Source organism: Aulostomus chinensis, chromosome 24 (genome assembly GCF_037954235.1).
Source record: "Aulostomus chinensis isolate RoL2024-O1b breed Wild chromosome 24, RoL_Achi_v1.0, whole genome shotgun sequence".
Lineage (NCBI taxonomy): Eukaryota > Metazoa > Chordata > Actinopteri > Syngnathiformes > Aulostomidae > Aulostomus > Aulostomus chinensis.
In genome coordinates, this window is record NC_141343.1 from 15360665 (window position 1) to 15378006 (window position 17342).

Sequence of the window (17342 nt, forward strand, 5' to 3'; positions counted from 1 at the left end):
GTCTCTATGAAGTTTTTTGCCACTACAGGCAGTGTGGAAACTTGAGTGGAAGTGACACTAGAAGCTAGTATGTCAGGTCTGAAAAATGCCGGGGCACTGAAATGATATGCCATCATGTGCTGATGCCTGGTAGCAAGAGTTTTCAGAACGTTCTTGAAACTGTGTGTATCCTGTATGACCCTTTTGAAGAAGCGATGCTTCCCTTCAAACCTCATGGTCCATAGGTGAACAAGAGGCCCTAAACATTTTGTCAGTTCTGGGTAGTGTTCTACATGCTGATGTTTGGGTCGCAGCTTAAAGTCTGGAAATACCAACTGAAGACCTTGTCTGTGATCAGTTATTTTAGTTTGCATGTACTGGATGGACTCCTCTGTGAAAGAGGCAGACAATACCAGTTGCACAATGTCTTTGAGGTCCATCAACATGGCCCAGGCTTCATCTCCTTCTGGGACTTTACTTCCTACCATAAGAGGTAATAGCCTCAACAAAGTGCAATTTCCATGCCCATTCCCACCACTGCTTAGTTTTGCCGCAAAATTCTTGGGGATCACTTGCGGTTTATCAAGCCTATCAGCATGCTGATACGGAAATCTCCGGATTTGTGTATTGAGATATTCAAGAGTGAAATACTTGCGACGGATCATATCACGGATGCACAGTGCCAACTCAACTGGCACTATACCCTCACATTGATCATGAAGTATGTCAGGTGGGAAACCAGTAATGGGATGAAAATGTTGCAAATGCTTGCTAAGAGCACACTCCCCTTTAACACCAAAGTGAGTTGCATTTTCCCCCTGTACAGCATTCTGCACATGAACTTCATGACAGGCCTTTGTTCTCATGCTTAACTCTGCTTCGAAAACTTCTCTGGACTGGATCTCGTCTGCAGTACAGCAACAGAATCTGCAGACATAGTTTCTTCGGAAACTCTGCACAAAGCCTGCAAGGCCATGTGCAGCTAAATTATCAGCTGCCACACAAAATACAGTTCCTCTGATACACTGACCTAGAGTTTCAACAAAAACACCGTCCTGCTCACGAGTGCACAAGTCTCTTAACAAAGGTGAACGTCCACTTTCATAGCCACATCTCTGTAGATCTGGTCCTTTGCATAGCAGAGCTAGTTGAATGACATGCAGACCGGACCTATATTTACTAGGTACATTGGCAAGCGACCAGTATACCGCACAAAGTTTGTGGATCTTTCTAGCTGTGCCTAAAGGATTCGCTAGTTCAATGTCGTCCACATACAAAATTAGGGAAAGTCTAAGCTCTCCACCTTCTGACAATAGTGGGTTATCTTTGAAATATGTTCCATCTTCATGGGACATGTACATTCCAGGGGGTGATGGTTGGTTTTCTTGAACCTTGTCAAGAATGTCAGTATTCCTAAACATTGTTTGGATCATCTGTAGTATTGGTACATACCCTGCTGTGTGTCCACTGGAATCTATAGTGTACTGCACTGGCATTACCAGAGGATAGTTGGCCCTTACAAATGTTTTCCTGCGCTTAGCAGTGGACAGCTCTGCACCATCTGATGTGGCACTAACAAAAACGTTAGTTTTCATCATGACTTGCACTAATTCATTAACAAGTGAGTCACTAATTGCCTGATCATGTTCCTGGTGAACCCTGATGACGGAGTCTCTCACTGGAGGTTTAGACAATGCAAATATCTGTGCCAAATGTTCAACTATATCCTGTATTGCTGACTCTGATACATGAAGAACACTGTGCATTTTCAAAAACAAAGAAGCCAAGTTGTTTCTCAACTGAGTTTGCAATGTGCCTGTGTCATCTCCTGACTCCAGAGGATCATGTGTAGACGTTCTCATGTTTTTCTGTCTAATTAAAAGAATTGAGTGAGTCAAGTCTGTAAAATCCCTGTCAGAGTTGTACAGCAGGAAACGCTGGCTGAGACAGACTCTGATTCATCAGGCGACGAGTGTGTCATCGGCACATTGATGGAGCAGGTTACGCAATTGGCCTTTACTACCATTAAGATTACGTGAGCCTCCAGTAGCTTGGTTGACCGAACGGTTCGTGCATGTGGAGAACTATCTGAGGTGGAACCGGCCTCTAGGCGACTTCACATGGGTTTTGACGGATCAGAACACGAGTCCAGACTGGCCCTCCTTGAAGACAAAACACTGCTGTAGTCCAAAGCGTCAATGTCTCACCCATTAATGACACTGCACAGTTCTACAAATTCAATCAGGCGATATCTAAATGTTCAGCAACAGATGTGGGTTGGAGGCAGTTTCAGTTTATCTGACGGTCCAGTTCTGAGGAACGTCGTATCTCTGGGGCACCTGGAGGGCATTTCTGCGCACCTGGGACGTACATCCCATGGATGAGCTGACACAGTTTTGTGGTCAAAGGTCAAAGTCATCTCACATAATCACCACATCTCAAAGGACATTGAGGAAATTTCTTCAGTTTTTTCCATGGCTAAACTGACACAGTTTTGGTGGTCAATGTCAATGTCACCTCGAATGCACATGAAATCTGTCACATTCAGGTTCATGGGATCTCTCAAGAGCATCTGAAATAATTTCTTCAAATTTGACACAGTTGCCTACTGGCACTTTAGGATGAATTGAGAAAACCGTGGCTCACTGTGACAGGCACACTTCAATGGTATTAAACTAAAAGTATTAAACTAGGTGAGAAGATAGGTGAAAAGTAAAGTGGTGCTTTGACCTTTTTTGAGAGGTTGAAGCTAGAACAAGAAGCTGTTAAATAAGAGCAGACTGGATTTGCTTGATTACATAAATACCAGGGTTCGTGATCCTTTTGTTTGCTGTTCTGTTAATTTCTGGTGTTGCTTCCTGGTGTCTTACATAAACTTGTTGGAACATTCTATTAAAAAAGCACCACACCCACACTTGAATGTTTACCATTACTTGCATTCAATATCAACACGATACACCAGTCACTCGTGGTCTAAGGGATTAGAAAGCCAGATTACTGCCAGGCTACTGCCATCATTCTCCGCTCAGTCGTACTGCTGTCGTAGATTTGGTTGAGTAGAACCAACCACAGATATTTTCTATTTGTACATTTGAAAAGTGCAGTGTTTACAAAAACACATGTTTTTACTTTCAATGAAGCAAAGGACTGTTGAACTGCAAAGAGATCAAAAGTTCTTCAGTCACTGAGTGTTGCTTCTCACACTGCCGACTTGTGGAATACAAACTAGATAATTCAAACGTCTTCTTCCATCAAATTTTACTTTATTTTTGATAAAAGCACCTGAAGTTGAAAGGAGTTTTTTTCAGTGCTTACAGGTGATTGTTAAACAGGTTTGATGAATGAGAAGCAGTGAAGACAATAGAACATTACGACATGGAGACATTCCAGCAGAGCTCCAGACCTCCATCGGAGCCATGAGGAATCTGTTTTTAACCTCATGAGGTAAATAAATTACTGTGTTTTTTTTTTGTGTTCTTTCCATAAAAACGAGTTTCAATCACAGATAAAAATAAATTGAACACAACGAAGTTCACCTGTAAAATGAGTAATAATGTTTCTATTGGTTGTTTTTTTCATTTCTGTGTGTGTAACTGACTTTATTACATTGGCGGACTCCTTTTATGAGCGTTATGTTGAAGTACTTACTGTGCTCTTTTACTTCCATATACACAAGTATATTTGTCCAACTTTTAGTATCTGGTTAGGCAAACATAAAGGTAGCATAGGAAACATTACATAACATTCACTGGTACATTCACTTCATATGTCACACAAGTACTGCGAAATGATTCATTTCACTGTCAGAATTTGACTCACTTGGTCTGACAACCTCTGAGAAGTTCACACGTGTTGCAAAATGAAGTAATACACCCACAATCAAGTTAGCCAAGAGCTAACAGAAAGTAGCCAGTGCTGGACCCACGGAGCGCGCTCAGTGTGAGTCCTGCTGGTCGACGTTGGCTTCGAAGAAGAGAGCTCTGTAACTGACTATGTGAAAGTGTGTGTGACAGTGGGCCATTGATGTAACATAGACCATGCAGCACCAGTGTTCTGCTTCATTCTTGTGTTGAAGACCTTAACATGTCATCCACTCTCGTAGCAACGAGAAGAATATTTTCAGTGAGTCGCCTGCCCACTGCATCGTGAGTCAAACTACAGTGACGATGTGTGCCTCATTCTTTTTTTGTGCAATGTCTTTTTAAGTGAAGTTCTGCAACCCCCCCAAACAAAGCATCTCTTAACAACTTGGTCAAATTCCCGATGTGATAAACTGACGAACGGCTCAACTCAGACGAATGAACATAAAACACTCGTTTAGAACGACAAAGCAGAAATGAGGACATGATTGATTAAGAGCTGTTCATATGGGTCGTAATAAAATAGAATGAAATGAATTAATGATAAAATAGATTGGAGGAGGGAAAAACCCAAATTCAGAGTACATATACACAATGAAATTATAGAATCAGATGCTGGATGAAGTTCTTAATTTATCTTAAAAACTACAAAGGGGTCGGCTGGCTGATATTCGGTGTTGTAGAGTTCTTGATCTCAGCTGTCAGCTGATAGGACAGAACATGAACGTTGGCCTGATGACAGTGACTCCCATCTATTTTGATTTATTTTTCTTTTCATGAATAACGTGGCTACTTTTAATTGATGGAAAGCCTGATAACTTGATGATGAGCTGAATTATACAAAGAGAATAATAGCATGACTCCTGCTTGGGCTCTCTCAGCCACACACACACACACACACACACACACACACACACATCCTTGTATTTATATCTTTGTGAGGACTTGCATTGATGTAACACATTCCTAGCCCCTCACCTTAAACCTAACCATCTCAACTGACTGCCTGACCCTGACCTTGACCCTGAACCTAACCTCAACCAGATTCTAACCTCAACCCTAAAACTAAGTTTTGACCTTCAAACGGCCCTTTGACGAAGTGAGGACCAGCTAAAATGTCCTCACTTTCCAAAAATGTCCTTACTGTGTTGGTTAAATCTGTATTCTAGTCCTCAATATGTAGCAAGTACAAGAACACACACAAACACACACACACGCACGCACACACACGGAGTGGTCAAGGGGCAGCAATGGGCCATGAAAATGTCATGGATGGACACACCAGAAACCTGTCTTCCAGACCAGTTAGATCAAAGTGAGTCCAAACGGGGGTCAACCTCCCAGTCCCAGGGCACATCAAGTAGATCAGGTTCGATGTGGGGGTATCCAGGGTGGCACTGTCACCCCAGATCCAGAACACCGGCATCAGGTGTGGACATCGGTGAGTTTTCATGGTCTATATCCCCCCGTGGCCTCTGGCCTCTCTCAGCTTTGACGTGCTACAGTTGAGGTACGACCAAACTCCACGTTGTCAACCTCCCATTTTCTACCTGATGTGGAAATGTAGCAGTAGAACCAGAAGGACCAGAATGACTGAGGGAGTGGCTGCGGTGTTTAAGAGCCTGCTGGCGACAGCGGCATTTGGGACTTGGCTGACTCTGAAGGAGTTGCTCAGCATGATGCACTGCAAAGGTAAGAAGCTGCTGGGCTACTACGAAGTGAACGGAGACCAATCTAGAATCTGTAGATGGACGGGATTCAATTTATGTCAGGAAAATGTTTGTTTGTTTTTTTAAAAAAAGGATTGAATGGTGAAGGAAGATCAATGATTAATTATTGGTTAATATAATACAGCAGGGGCTGCACGGTGGTGCAGTGGTCAGCATTGTGGCCTCACAGCAAGAAGGTTCCGGGTTCGAGTCCCGGCTCGGGCGCGGGATCTTTCTGTGTGGAGTCTCCATGTTCTCCCCGTGTCTGCGTGGGTTCTCTCTGGTACTCCAGCTTCCTCCCACAGTCCAAAGACATCAAGAGGGGACGAGGCTGATTGATACTCTAAATTGATTGTAGGTGTGAATGTGAGTGTGAATGGTTGTTCGTCTCTGTATGTTGGCCCTGCGATGGACTGGCGACCTGTCCAGGGTGAACCCCGCCTCTCGCCTGTAGATGCTGGGATAGGCTCCAGCCCCCCCGCGACCCTTACTAGTAAGGAATAAGCGGAAGATGACGATGGATGGACAGCAGATAATCACAGTCATGGAATTAAATCAGCAGGAGAGTCAACCTAGTTCCAAGTGCAAAAATGTGCATAGAAACTCCTCGTGGACATGAAGATGCAACATTGCGACTGAAGGAATTTCAAAACTCTCCACAGAAGCATTACGTTCACAGTTAGTTGCATAATTAAATTAATATCTTTGATCCTAGCAGAGGGCTTTTACTGCTCCGGACTAAGGAGCTCACACGCTGAGTCTCTAGCCACCTTTCAAACAAACAGTCATCCAAGAACTTTATTGGGTTTGTCAATGTTCGATACGCAGCTTTTATTTTTATCCGTATGTATAAGAAGAGCAAATATGAACTACATGTCAAATCGTTGACTCTTGATGAAAGTATTTTTAAATGATGATTTCAAAAAGTTTCCATTCATGCCTTTTTTTGCATTCAGGGGCATAGTTGCCATCTTGGGGACCAAAAACAAGGAAGACTGTCAGGATTTGTCTCCTTGCTGCAAGACACACCTCAGGGTTGAATCAATCCTAAGAGAACAAACTTGTGTTTGACCGGGTGGCAGCAGGAGGGTTTTCTTAGAGGGACCCTTACTTAAACATGTTTGACACATTCCATGCACAATGTTGAACAGAATCCTTCATATTTCCCAGTCCAAACTATGACCCCAGTGCTGTTTGAGCAGCGGTTCTGCTGCTGCATCTGCATGGACATCTACAGGGACCCCGTCTCCATCCCGTGCGGCCACAACTTCTGCCTGGACTGCATTGAAAGATTCTGGGATACAAAGGTCAAAAGCGAGTGCCCTCTTTGCAAAGAGGCCTTCAGAGAGCGTCCGGACCTCCGGATCAACCACAACTTTGCTGACATCATTGACATTTTTAGAAGGTTTGTTTGATTTCTATTTGATTCCTAATTTGGGGAAAATATTTGGGTTGAATGTTAACTTAAATAAATTCAAAACAGAAGGTCACCATCACCAACGCCGGAGGACATCGACGTGCCAACAAGCTTCAAGTGCGACAGCGTCCCATGTGACATCTGTCATGGCGACAAGATGACAGCGGTGAAATCATGTCTGGTGTGTCAGGCGTCTTACTGTGAGATTCACCTCTCACCCCACCTGAGGGATCCGGCCCTGCAGAGGCACCGGCGCACTGACCCGGCGACCTTCACCACCAGTCACCTGTGCAGAAAACACAACAAACCACTGGGGATGTTCTGCACGACGGACCAGACGCCTGTGTGTGGGAAGTGTGTCACTGCGGAGCATAAACACCACCAGATTGTCCCCATGGAGAGGGAGAGCAGGAGGGTCAAGGTGAGGAACCCACGCTGGTCTCAGTCCCAAGCTACAAAAGTACCAGAGGTCTCTGGCCAAACAAACGTGTGTTTCTTAAAGATTTGTCACAAAGCTCCACTGGGACGATAGGATGAACTGAATGAACCGATGAAGTGCCACCTCACATGTGCATTGCATCCGTTCTAGTTTTGTTAACATGATATCCAAGGACTACCTTCAAATTTGACACACACGTCCACTGGGACTGCTGGATGAATACAAAAAATTAGTCCAAGGACAAAGTCACTGTCACCTCACATGCTTGTGATATCTAACATATGATATATCAGGGCATCCTTGTGGGATTTTTTTCTTTCAAATTTGAACAAAGTCCACTTGGACTTGAGGATGAATTCAAAATATTTTGATATTCACAGGTCAAGGTCAGTATAGTTCAAGTTCACAATATTCACTTGAACAAATTATCTAGGAATTCCCTTACGATAGATTTGTCAGAGGAAATGTCCACTGCGACTTAAGAAGGAATCCCCCAAAATTTTGGTCCTGGTAACCTCAGTCACATTATATCTGAAGAATACTGACAGAATTTCTCCAAATTTGGCACACATGTCCACTGGGACTTACTGATGAGTTGGTCAAAGGACAAAGGCCACTGTGAGAATGCAGTAAAAGTATTCCTATCTTGACCTCCGCAGGTTCAGTTGAGGCAAACCAATTCTGACATTCAACAGCAGGTCCAGGTCCGCCTGAAGACGATGGAAGCGGTCAAACACTCGGTGGAAGTCGGCAAAGTAAGTAACACCGACGCAAACCTGCTGAGATCACTCATCCTCACCTGTAGACTTACACCCCCCTTTGTTCGGCTCGCCAGACCGTCACCCAGGCAGAGATAGAGAGCAGCGCTCAGCTCTGCAGCCAGCTCATTAACACCATTGAGAGACAGCAGGTGGTGCTAGAGGAGGAGCTCCTGGAGAGGCAGGAGGAAGCTGAGAGGAGGGCAAAGGAGCTGCTCCACCAGCTGGAGCAAGAAATCAACGAACTGCAGATGAGGAGCAGCGAGCTGCAGCACCTGGAGCTCACGCAGAACTCCCTTCACCTCCTGCAGGTACAGAGATGCAAGAGCTGAATACCACATCTGTCCTGTAGCGACGTTCCACACACTCACAAGAACCTCCTTTCTTCTAGAGTTTTCCTTCTTTGAGTCAACTACCATCCAACAGGGACTGGTCCAAGGTCGCCATCTACTCAGATTATTGTATGGGGGCAGTGAGGACAGCGCTGGACAAGCTAGTGGATGAAGTACGAGAACTTGCTAACAAAGTATCAGCAACAGGTGAGTTGTCAGGTGTTAATACCCCGAACCACCGCTTTTATCCCAGTTTGGTGTCTGTACTTTACTTGAGAACTTTTCTGACACCTTCTGTCTTTTACCCCCCACATTTTGACACAAATACTTATTCTTTCTATGCCTTAAATGTAGAAACAAATTCTACTTTAGTTTTTGATGCACAACACATAAAAATGACAGAGCATCTTAATATTTCATTTGTATTCTTTTCGTCTGTTTCTATAGAAAGTGTATAAAGCCTCGATACTTCTGAGTACATTTAAGAGCGTGTACTTCATAACTTGTACTTGAGTAAACAGTTTGAATCAGATTAATTTAGACATTCCCTGGTGTAACGAATGTGTGTACTTTTACCACCTTTGATTTGAACACAAAGAGTGAATAAGAATGTTGAATTTAGGCTACAAAACAGTAAAAGATTTTTCCTTCTTCTGTTGCAGAAGCAGACAAGGTGACTCGACATGCAGGTGTGTTCACCATCATTAATCCAAACTGCTCATTTTAATGAAGACTGAAGTATATTTTTGCAACATCACTCACTGTTTGTTGTCTCTGTTCCTGCAGTCGATGTCACGCTGGACCCGAAAACTGCGTCAGGCTGGCTGATTCTGTCCCCAGATGGGAAAAAGGTACTATTTTGGCTGAGTAAACCGAGTGATCCTGCAGTCGGACAAGAAGAGAAAAGAACCAGGTGTTCTGTTTATTGACAATTAATGATGATTGACAGGTGAGCATCAGCAGCAGCAGCAGGACCACGCCCCTCCCCAGCAGTCCGAAGCGCTTCGACTCCTGCGTATGTGTCCTGGGGAAGAGAAGCTTCACCTCTGGAAGGCACTACTGGCTCGTTCAGGTAGGAACCAGAACAGTGCGAGAGGCGTTAACAGCTTAAATATCATCTTTATTTGAAATAATTCATGTTTAGACTTTGCATTAGGGAGATGAGACCCGCGCTAACTAGCTTAGCACAATGAATGGTAGTGAGGCGAAATGTTAGAGTACCTTCGTCATCAAGTATCTGAGTTTTAATGCTTGTTTTGATGGTGATACAAAAAAAAATCAAAAGGCACATGTAATAGAAACTGACTCAACAAAAAAATTGCACCTATTCAGGATCTTTCTTTATTTACAACCGCAATCAATCAATGCAATGAGAGGCATTTGACCCCAGTTTCATTTCTAGCTTGCGCTTTTCTATGAACACCGTCATTTACCAAGGTATAACCAGGCGTCAGTGGTCAGCACTGTCGCCTCACAGCAAGAAGGTTGTGGGTGGAGCTCCGGCTGGAGCACGGGGTCTTTCTGGGTGAGTCTCCATGTTCTCCCTGTTCCTGCTGGGTTCTCTCTGGTACTCCAGCTTCCTCTCACAGTCCAAAGGCATCAAGAGGGACCAGGTTAATCCAGACTCTAAATTGACTGTAGGCGTGGCTGGGAGAGCCAATGGTTGTCTGTCTCTATGTGTTGGCCCTGAGATGGACTGGTGACCCGTCCAGGGTGAACCCCGCCTCTCACCTGAAGGCTGCTGTGATAGGCTCCACCCCCCACCACCCTTAACAGGATAAGAGATAGAAAATGGATGGGTTGACAACCAGGTGTTTCCAATCAGCTCAGTTAGTTCTAAAACATCAGGTACCTCAAGCCATCGTGTGTATCAAAGTGGTATTTTCCTGAGCGAGTAGATCTGAGTACTTGGTGTGACATGTTTCAGGTCAGGGACAAGAGCGATTGGGATCTGGGTGTGGCCCGGGACTCCATCAGAAGGAAGGGCGCCATCACTGTGCGTCCTGATTGCGGTTTCTGGGCCATCTGCCGGAGGAAAGGGGCCTGTCTGAGCGCCTGCACCACACCCTCCACCGACCTTCCCCTCCAGAAAACCCCCCAGAAAGTGGGTGTGTACCTGGACTACGAGGGTGGGGTGGTCTCCTTCTATGACGCCGAAACCAAGACTCACATTTATACTTTTAGCAGATGCAGCTTCACGGAGCCCCTCTACCCCTACTTTAACCCCTGTGTGCAGAGCAACGGGAGGAACAGCGCCCCCTTGGTCATCTGTCCTGTTGAGGAACTGGTCAAGAAAGTTTAAAAAGTGAATAAAACTTCTGAACATTTGAGTTGAATCGACCTCAAATACTTGTACTGTACTGTAATAGTACTGAAACAGCGACCTGCAACAGGCCAAAAACCACAAATCCTGGCTTTGACGGCAAAAAAAGAGGAAAGACAGAATGTATTTTTGTGTCATTATAATTGGATCATGATGATCTTGTGTACATAAAACTGAACGTTTTATGTACACAAGTGTAGATGATTTAATTTCGCTTCCATGGGACATTCAGAAAACTATTTTCAGTCACTGGGGGTTCTGGTTTCTCTGTACTGAGATTTTCTGGCTTATCTGAAGTTTCATTCAAACTTCTTAAATTTAAATCATTTTTTTTAAAGGCTTTCGTGTGATCAGTTTTGCTCTTTGATTAAATTAATCTCGTTACCATGTAATGACTCAAGTCTACAGGGCAGGAAATGTCTTGAATGTTGTTCTGTGTTGCCCATAATGAGCAATAAATGATGTCTGAAAATCATTAAATGTCGTTTCATTTCAGTTTCTTTAATTTTTTCGAACCAATTCATGCATGTTTTGGAAATATGTTTCAGTTCATCATGAAGTTTTAAAGCTAGTTAGCTTAGCACAATGAATGCTAGTGGATGGGAAGTGTTAGCACAACTCCATCTCTGCCTGCAACAGGGGTTTTGTTATGTGATGACAATTTAAAATAAGGAGACACTGTGACTTTACAATCAGAAGCAAAGCCGGAACTACTTTCTTCACTGGTCGTAGTGATTTGGTGCAGCCTGATAAACCTGCTGCTACTAATCACAGCCAACTTTGTGAGAGGATCAGGAAGATTACTGCTGGACACAACGCTCCCTGAACCTGAGCTAGTTGGTGACTTTTGACAAAGCTATGCTAACACTTTCCATCCACTACCATTCATTCTGCAAAGCTAACTCGTGTTAACATGTTGAATGCGACATCGAGGGAATGCTTTCAGGGGAATTTCTTCAAATATGTTACAAAAATTTACTCTAGGATTTGAGGATAGAGAGAAAAAAAACAGTAGTGGTTAAAGGTCAAAGGTCAAGTTCATTGTGACTACACAAAATAGAACTGTAACTCTAGTACACCAGAATTCAAGTGCTCAAGATTATGTCCAGATTTCAAACCAATTTTGAAAAAGTATGAAATGATGGAAGTGGTGAGCTTTTAAAGGTCAAAGGTTAAATGTGCCGTCATGTAGTTCTGAAGTAACACTTTTCTGGACTAGTTTGTTCTTAAAATCTGCACCAAATCCAGTATATTGGGAGTCTGGAGAGCACAGGAATGTTGGGTGAACGCCTTCAAGCAGGAGGCATAATTTTAACTGTAAACCAGCTGATCGGAATACATAGAAAGCATGAAATCAAATAAAAAAATCAACTATTAATATAGAAAAGAATAGTAAGAGGCTTCCTTTCCCATTGGGATCTGGTTCAGTGTCTTATCTGAGCTATAGGAGGAGGGAGGGAGGGGGACTGGTGATGATATTAAACGTCTGCTAGAACACGGGGTCCCTGGAGCAGAGCGACAGAGAGAGAGAGAGAGCATGAGAGAGACAAGGAAAGACAGGAGCAGAGGGAACGCTGTGTGGAAGAGGGGATCCGATGCTCTGGGGAGGCTCTCTGGGGACCAGTGGGTTCTGACGCGCGCACAGGAGTGACAGGTGGGTGTTCTACGCCTCACTTTAAAACCTCGTTGGCAGTCTCTGTCTGTGGGTTTTGCTTCGTACAGTGAAAAACCACCCGAAGAACTTGGTGAGGGGTCACTGCGAGGACTCTTGGCTGAACGGTGTTACAGTGGCGAGGTGGCCATGTTTGATACTTCCTCATAGAACAAGAAAAGGTAAAAAATTGCAGTTATGGAACAATAATCATAGTGATTCTGCGTTGTCTTCATGGTGTGTGTTCTCTAGCGCCTCCTGGCAGATGCAGGAAGTGACATGCAGCCCAGTGCAGCTTTGGTCCAAGCAAGTAGCCGTTGGCAGTAGTTAAATAAGAGAAATGTTGCTGTGATGAGAATTCCTTCATTTGTTAGAGTTCCGTCACGTTATCTGGTTCTTTAAGGACGCTGGAGAACCTTCAGAGGGACATTCTGCAGTGAAGGAATGCAGAAGCAGAACCAGGGTGAGGGAGAGTGGGCGTGTTTACCCACAGATGGCCTCCCAACAGTGAGATTGTGATAGTCTGCTGTCCCCCCCTCCTGAGTCCACCTGGCACCAGTCTTCCTAGCCAAAGCATTACCTCATCTCTTCTTCTCTTAGTTTTTTCATCAGGCTTTTGAGGTGCTGCGTCAAATCATTGCACCCAGTTGGGAAAGTAGTTCCGGCTGTTTGTCTATATGAATGTTAATGCAGGCAAAGATCATTTTGGAGATTATATGATGGCTTTTATCAGAGGTGTGCTCACACTTCCCAGCACTACCTGTCATTGTGCTAAGCTAACTAGAGCAGGTCTCAGCTTCATTGAGAGGCGTTTCTACTTTCTTGCCTTGTTCCTGAGACACATTAGAAAGTCCATATAGAATCAGTGATACTTTTTCTTTTGCAATTTTATGTGTAAAAATCTGCTTTTATCTCTCCTCCAGTCAACAGACCTGAAACCTCCCAACCAACCAACCGATTGGGACTTTTTTGCATACACTCCATATAAGGACTTCCTGTCTGCTGTTTTGTGAAGCCACCATCTTGGTGCTGATAAAGAGTAATTTCCATAAAAGATCGTCGCCCAGTCTTGGAAGACCTGATAGTTGAAGACTATCTAATCGTGTCACTCTCAAGATGCTTGTTTGACATTGCGAGAGCTTGAAGATGACCTTGAAGTAAGGTGCAATCCATCCAGGTGAGGTCGTCAGGAAGGAAGGACAGATTGTTGGTGGCCCGTTTCAAACATCTCAAAGCCCTCGTCCACATTTAGAACAATGCCATATCCTCCCCCACCTCCTTACATTGTCCTCCTCATCGGACTGTCGCTGCTGGTCCACTGGGGACCTACAGAGGTCAGTTGCCAGAATGACACAGAGCCAATCGTATTAGAGGGAAAGTGTCTGGTTGTGTGTGACTCCACCCCCTCGGCAGAGCCATCGGGCAACGCTCTGGGCATGTCAGTCAGGTCAGGAACTGGTCGGGTGGCTTTTTCAGCCATCCGTAACACCAACCATGAGCCCTCGGAGATGAGCAACCGCACCATGACCATCTACTTTGACCAGGTGGGTTTCAACGTCGTTCTCCTTCGTCTAAATGCAGGTATTAGCATCTGCTTTGCCCCCCCCCCCCGTTTTTTGTTTGTTTGTCAATACTATAAGTAATTTAAAAGTGAACAGAATGGCCCCCACATGCCAAACATGTCCCAACAATATATTTTACACCAAAGAAAACTCATATGTAAGCACACAAAAAAGCTACTATTCACTTTCCTGGCAAAACTAGAAAGGCTGTTTTGTGATTGTTTGCCACCACGATGTCACAATTGCTGTAAACAGATCCTGGATCTCTGACGATTTGGCAAAGCTGTTGGACACAATCCGCCGGTATTCTTCTTTTGACCTCCAAAACCTTTTCATTTCATCCATGAGCCAAAGTGGGCAGCTGTGCCAAATCTGAAGAAATTCCTGAAAGGCCTTCATGGGATACAGCATTGAGCTTTGGCCAATGGCTGATGCTGAGACATGTGACTGGCTAGCTAGCTCAGAGGTTATTGTTGTCTGACATGGTAAGCAGGACACTGGAAACTGTAGCATACAAAAAGCAGAAGAGGTGGAGAATACCTGGTGAAATAATGGCTTACGGCAGGTTTATGCCTGCAAGAGTGTTCCTGTTCACAAGGCTCCACAAGCCAAGACACCTGGCAAAGGTCTTAAAACACTACCTCTTCTCAACAACCTGTAAAGTTTCCCAACTGCATGTCTTCCTGTCACCTGCCAAGTAATCGAAACCACCTTTGTTGTGGTACATCTGATGAACTGTCTGCAGTTCCACATTTTGTAGCAACAGCAGTGACTCACAAGGTGAAAACAAAATAAGTATTAAAATTAATAATAAATAATTTCCTCTCTGACCCAGTGTTGTCTGAATGGAATGTCACGTAACCAGGCAAGCTATGTCTGGTTCTCAGTCTTTGTCCAGCTCTTTTGTTGTTGATCTTCACCTCTTTTATGAACCCAACGTTCCTCACACACCATCACACAAAGCTAACGTTACGCGATGAACACCATGGGGACATGGCTTCACCACAAATAAGCTTTGTCGTTGCTCTGGTTTCAGCATGATGACATTTAATGCACAACAGCAACCTCTATTTTCAAGACATAGAAAGCTTAAAGGTGAGCGAGTGTGGTATTGATGGACTTACTTCATGCTGTAGAACAAAACTTTAAAATGTCTTAACTGCGTTTCCCTCAGGCCTTTTTTTCCAGGGACTAACTTCTTTCTTTCTTGCTTTCTTTCTTCTTCTTTTTCTCAGATCTTAGTAAACGTTGGCAGCCATTTTGATCCAGCAAGGAGTATCTTTGTGGCCCCCAGAAAAGGGGTCTACAGCTTCAGCTTTCATGTGGTCAAAGTTTACAACAGGCAGACAATACAAGTAAGAACAGCTGGCAAAGTTAGGTCAGTTTTCATCTTCTTCTGTTTGACACGTATGAGGTTACAAGCAGGGTGGAGTACTGCTTGTACCTGGAATCTGGTCTCAGTAACCAACACATTTTAAATTTAGAAGAGAAGCAACAAAGCTAGGATGCTGGATAATGTTATTACTGTGTTCCAGGCTGAAACTGTTGTAGGGTGACGTGTTTGATCATCCATTTAGCACTTTTAGCTAACCACACACGTTAGCATTTAACCACGTAACAGCTAACATTGTCAGTTGTTGTATCACGGGATATGATACCAGCTACACAAAACACTCAGCGCTGAAGTATATGAAACACACGTCATGATCAATTTATACAAATGTTATATGAAGACGTTTAGGAGTATTATGTCACATAGATTACTTCTTTCCGATCATGTGACAAAACAGCTGCTAATGTTAGCTGAAGGCTAACGCTGGCTAACGGCTCATCAAATATGTTGTCTTTCTTTAAATTCTAGCCTGATAACACTCTGGACTTTCTCATTTGCTTCTCAACTGCGGAAACAATGTAATTATAAAAATCTGATAGACACATGTATATAATTTCAGTGTGGAACACAACAGTATCTGGCTTCCTACTTTCCCACCATTAGCATGATGGTGAAATTGTAGCTTTTGTTCAACAACAGGCAGACTCATAAGGTCCTCACCCGTTCTCCCCTGCAACTCCCATCTTCTCAGGTGAGTTTGGTTCTCAACGGCTGGCCGGTGATCTCTGCCTTCGCAGGGGACCAGGACGTCACCAGAGAGGCTGCCACCAATGCCGGCCTGGTGATGATGGAGAGAGGGGACAAGGCGTACCTCAAACTGGAGCGAGGAAACTTGATGGGAGGGTGGAAGTACTCCACTTTCTCTGGGTTTTTAGTGTTCCCCTTGTAGTGGTGGGGTGAGATACCTAAGCAGGTCAGGGGAGGGTAAGAGAGAGGGTAAATGGAGGGAAGGGAAAATCTCCTCCCTTTTTGAGTTTCTTGTGTCAGAATATTGTGAAGGCGTTAATAGAGGAGGAACTAGAGCACATCAAAGTCCAGGCTTGACTGGGGAGAGACACTGAGTGAATGTAATCCATTTCCATGGCACTTTGTATGGCTCACAGCTACGCAGGACACCTGGGAAGTCTGGGGTGGTGAACTCCGGTTGAGAAACATGACTTAAAACATCAGCTTTTCCCTTCAGGATAAGAATGTAATTGTTGTATACTTTGAGAATGTAGCACACAATTTTTTGGTATTAAGCCACAATATACGGATCTTTTGCCAGGCATCCTCCTCCGTGTTTACCCGAAGTGAGAAGTTGAAGATTTGGACTTGGTCTTGACCGCAGCAACTGTCCGTCAACTGTAATGTGTTGTCTATGCTTGCTCATTTTCCTTTCATGCATGAATTAGCAAACAATGTATGCGTCAAGAAAGAAAATGACTCTCGACAGATGTTTTTTTTCTGGTATGATGCTCAAATTTTTGCAATGTTTTAACTAAAATATAATAAAATCAACAGGATGCCACCAGGATCCAGATGTCTGCCTGTACCACATGACCTTGTTCATGTTTACTCATCTGTGGCCTCCAAACCTCCTTTACATCACTTCTCATGCACTCCATTAGTCATTCAATGCAAACAGATGGTTGCTCAAAAATAGCGGGCGTCCCTGCTGTGAACAGGTGGATTCTGGGTGAACGCATTCTTGCAGTAAAAAGTTTGATCAATAATTTTCCAAAGACATGCAAAGTCATTTCTTCGTGTTATTGAGAAAAGCGGAAGCTCTTCCTTGGTTGTCACGCGCACACGGCGTGACACTGCAGAGGATCCGGCAACAGATGGAGGACTGGCAGTGAAGGGAGGCATCCGGCGCCAGGATCCCGTTGGGTTCACACCAGACTGCCACAACTGATTAGTCTCAACACTCCGGTGCA

General features: G+C 44.1%; 2 protein-coding genes across 9 annotated transcripts; both read left to right on the forward strand.

Moving 5' to 3' along the window:
• The first annotated feature begins 5501 nt into the window (after positions 1–5501).
• LOC147238870 (E3 ubiquitin-protein ligase TRIM39-like) lies at positions 5502–11278 on the forward strand. 7 transcript variants are annotated; one of them, XM_086197488.1, is made up of 10 exons: positions 5502–5531; positions 6719–6953; positions 7032–7386; positions 8064–8159; positions 8240–8473; positions 8554–8701; positions 9157–9183; positions 9281–9345; positions 9444–9566; positions 10422–11278. In XM_086197488.1, the coding sequence occupies exons 1-10, from the start codon at positions 5516–5518 to the stop codon at positions 10794–10796; spliced, it is 1674 nt and encodes a 557-aa protein (XP_086053614.1). In that variant the 5' UTR covers positions 5502–5515; the 3' UTR covers positions 10797–11278. The 7 variants fall into 7 exon arrangements, with proteins under 7 accessions (XP_086053614.1, XP_086053615.1, XP_086053616.1 ...); XM_086197489.1 differs by lacking the exon at positions 5502–5531 and having other exon boundaries at positions 5600–6953; positions 10422–10602; positions 10679–11278; XM_086197490.1 differs by lacking the exon at positions 5502–5531 and having other exon boundaries at positions 5600–6953; positions 10422–10602; positions 10682–11278.
• Positions 11279–12368: 1090 nt separating this feature from the next.
• Positions 12369–16956, forward strand: LOC147238871 (cerebellin-1). 2 transcript variants are annotated; one of them, XM_086197505.1, is made up of 4 exons: positions 12369–12471; positions 13392–14012; positions 15266–15385; positions 16115–16956. In XM_086197505.1, the coding sequence occupies exons 2-4, from the start codon at positions 13725–13727 to the stop codon at positions 16310–16312; spliced, it is 606 nt and encodes a 201-aa protein (XP_086053631.1). In that variant the 5' UTR covers positions 12369–12471; positions 13392–13724; the 3' UTR covers positions 16313–16956. The 2 variants fall into 2 exon arrangements, with proteins under 2 accessions (XP_086053631.1, XP_086053630.1); XM_086197504.1 differs by having other exon boundaries at positions 12391–12650.
• The last annotated feature ends 386 nt before the right edge of the window (positions 16957–17342 follow it).

Coding starts and splice junctions, on each gene's coding strand:
- LOC147238870 (XM_086197484.1), top strand. CDS start 6,682: ATGCACAATGTTGAACAGAATCCTTCATATTTCCCAGTCCAAACTATG. Junction 8,160..8,239: donor ACTCGGTGGAAGTCGGCAAA/GTAAGTAACACC, acceptor TCGGCTCGCCAG/ACCGTCACCCAGGCAGAGAT. Junction 9,346..9,443: donor TGTCCCCAGATGGGAAAAAG/GTACTATTTTGG, acceptor GATGATTGACAG/GTGAGCATCAGCAGCAGCAG.
- LOC147238871 (XM_086197505.1), top strand. CDS start 13,725: ATGCCATATCCTCCCCCACCTCCTTACATTGTCCTCCTCATCGGACTG. Junction 14,013..15,265: donor TGACCATCTACTTTGACCAG/GTGGGTTTCAAC, acceptor TCTTTTTCTCAG/ATCTTAGTAAACGTTGGCAG. Junction 15,386..16,114: donor ACAACAGGCAGACAATACAA/GTAAGAACAGCT, acceptor CCATCTTCTCAG/GTGAGTTTGGTTCTCAACGG.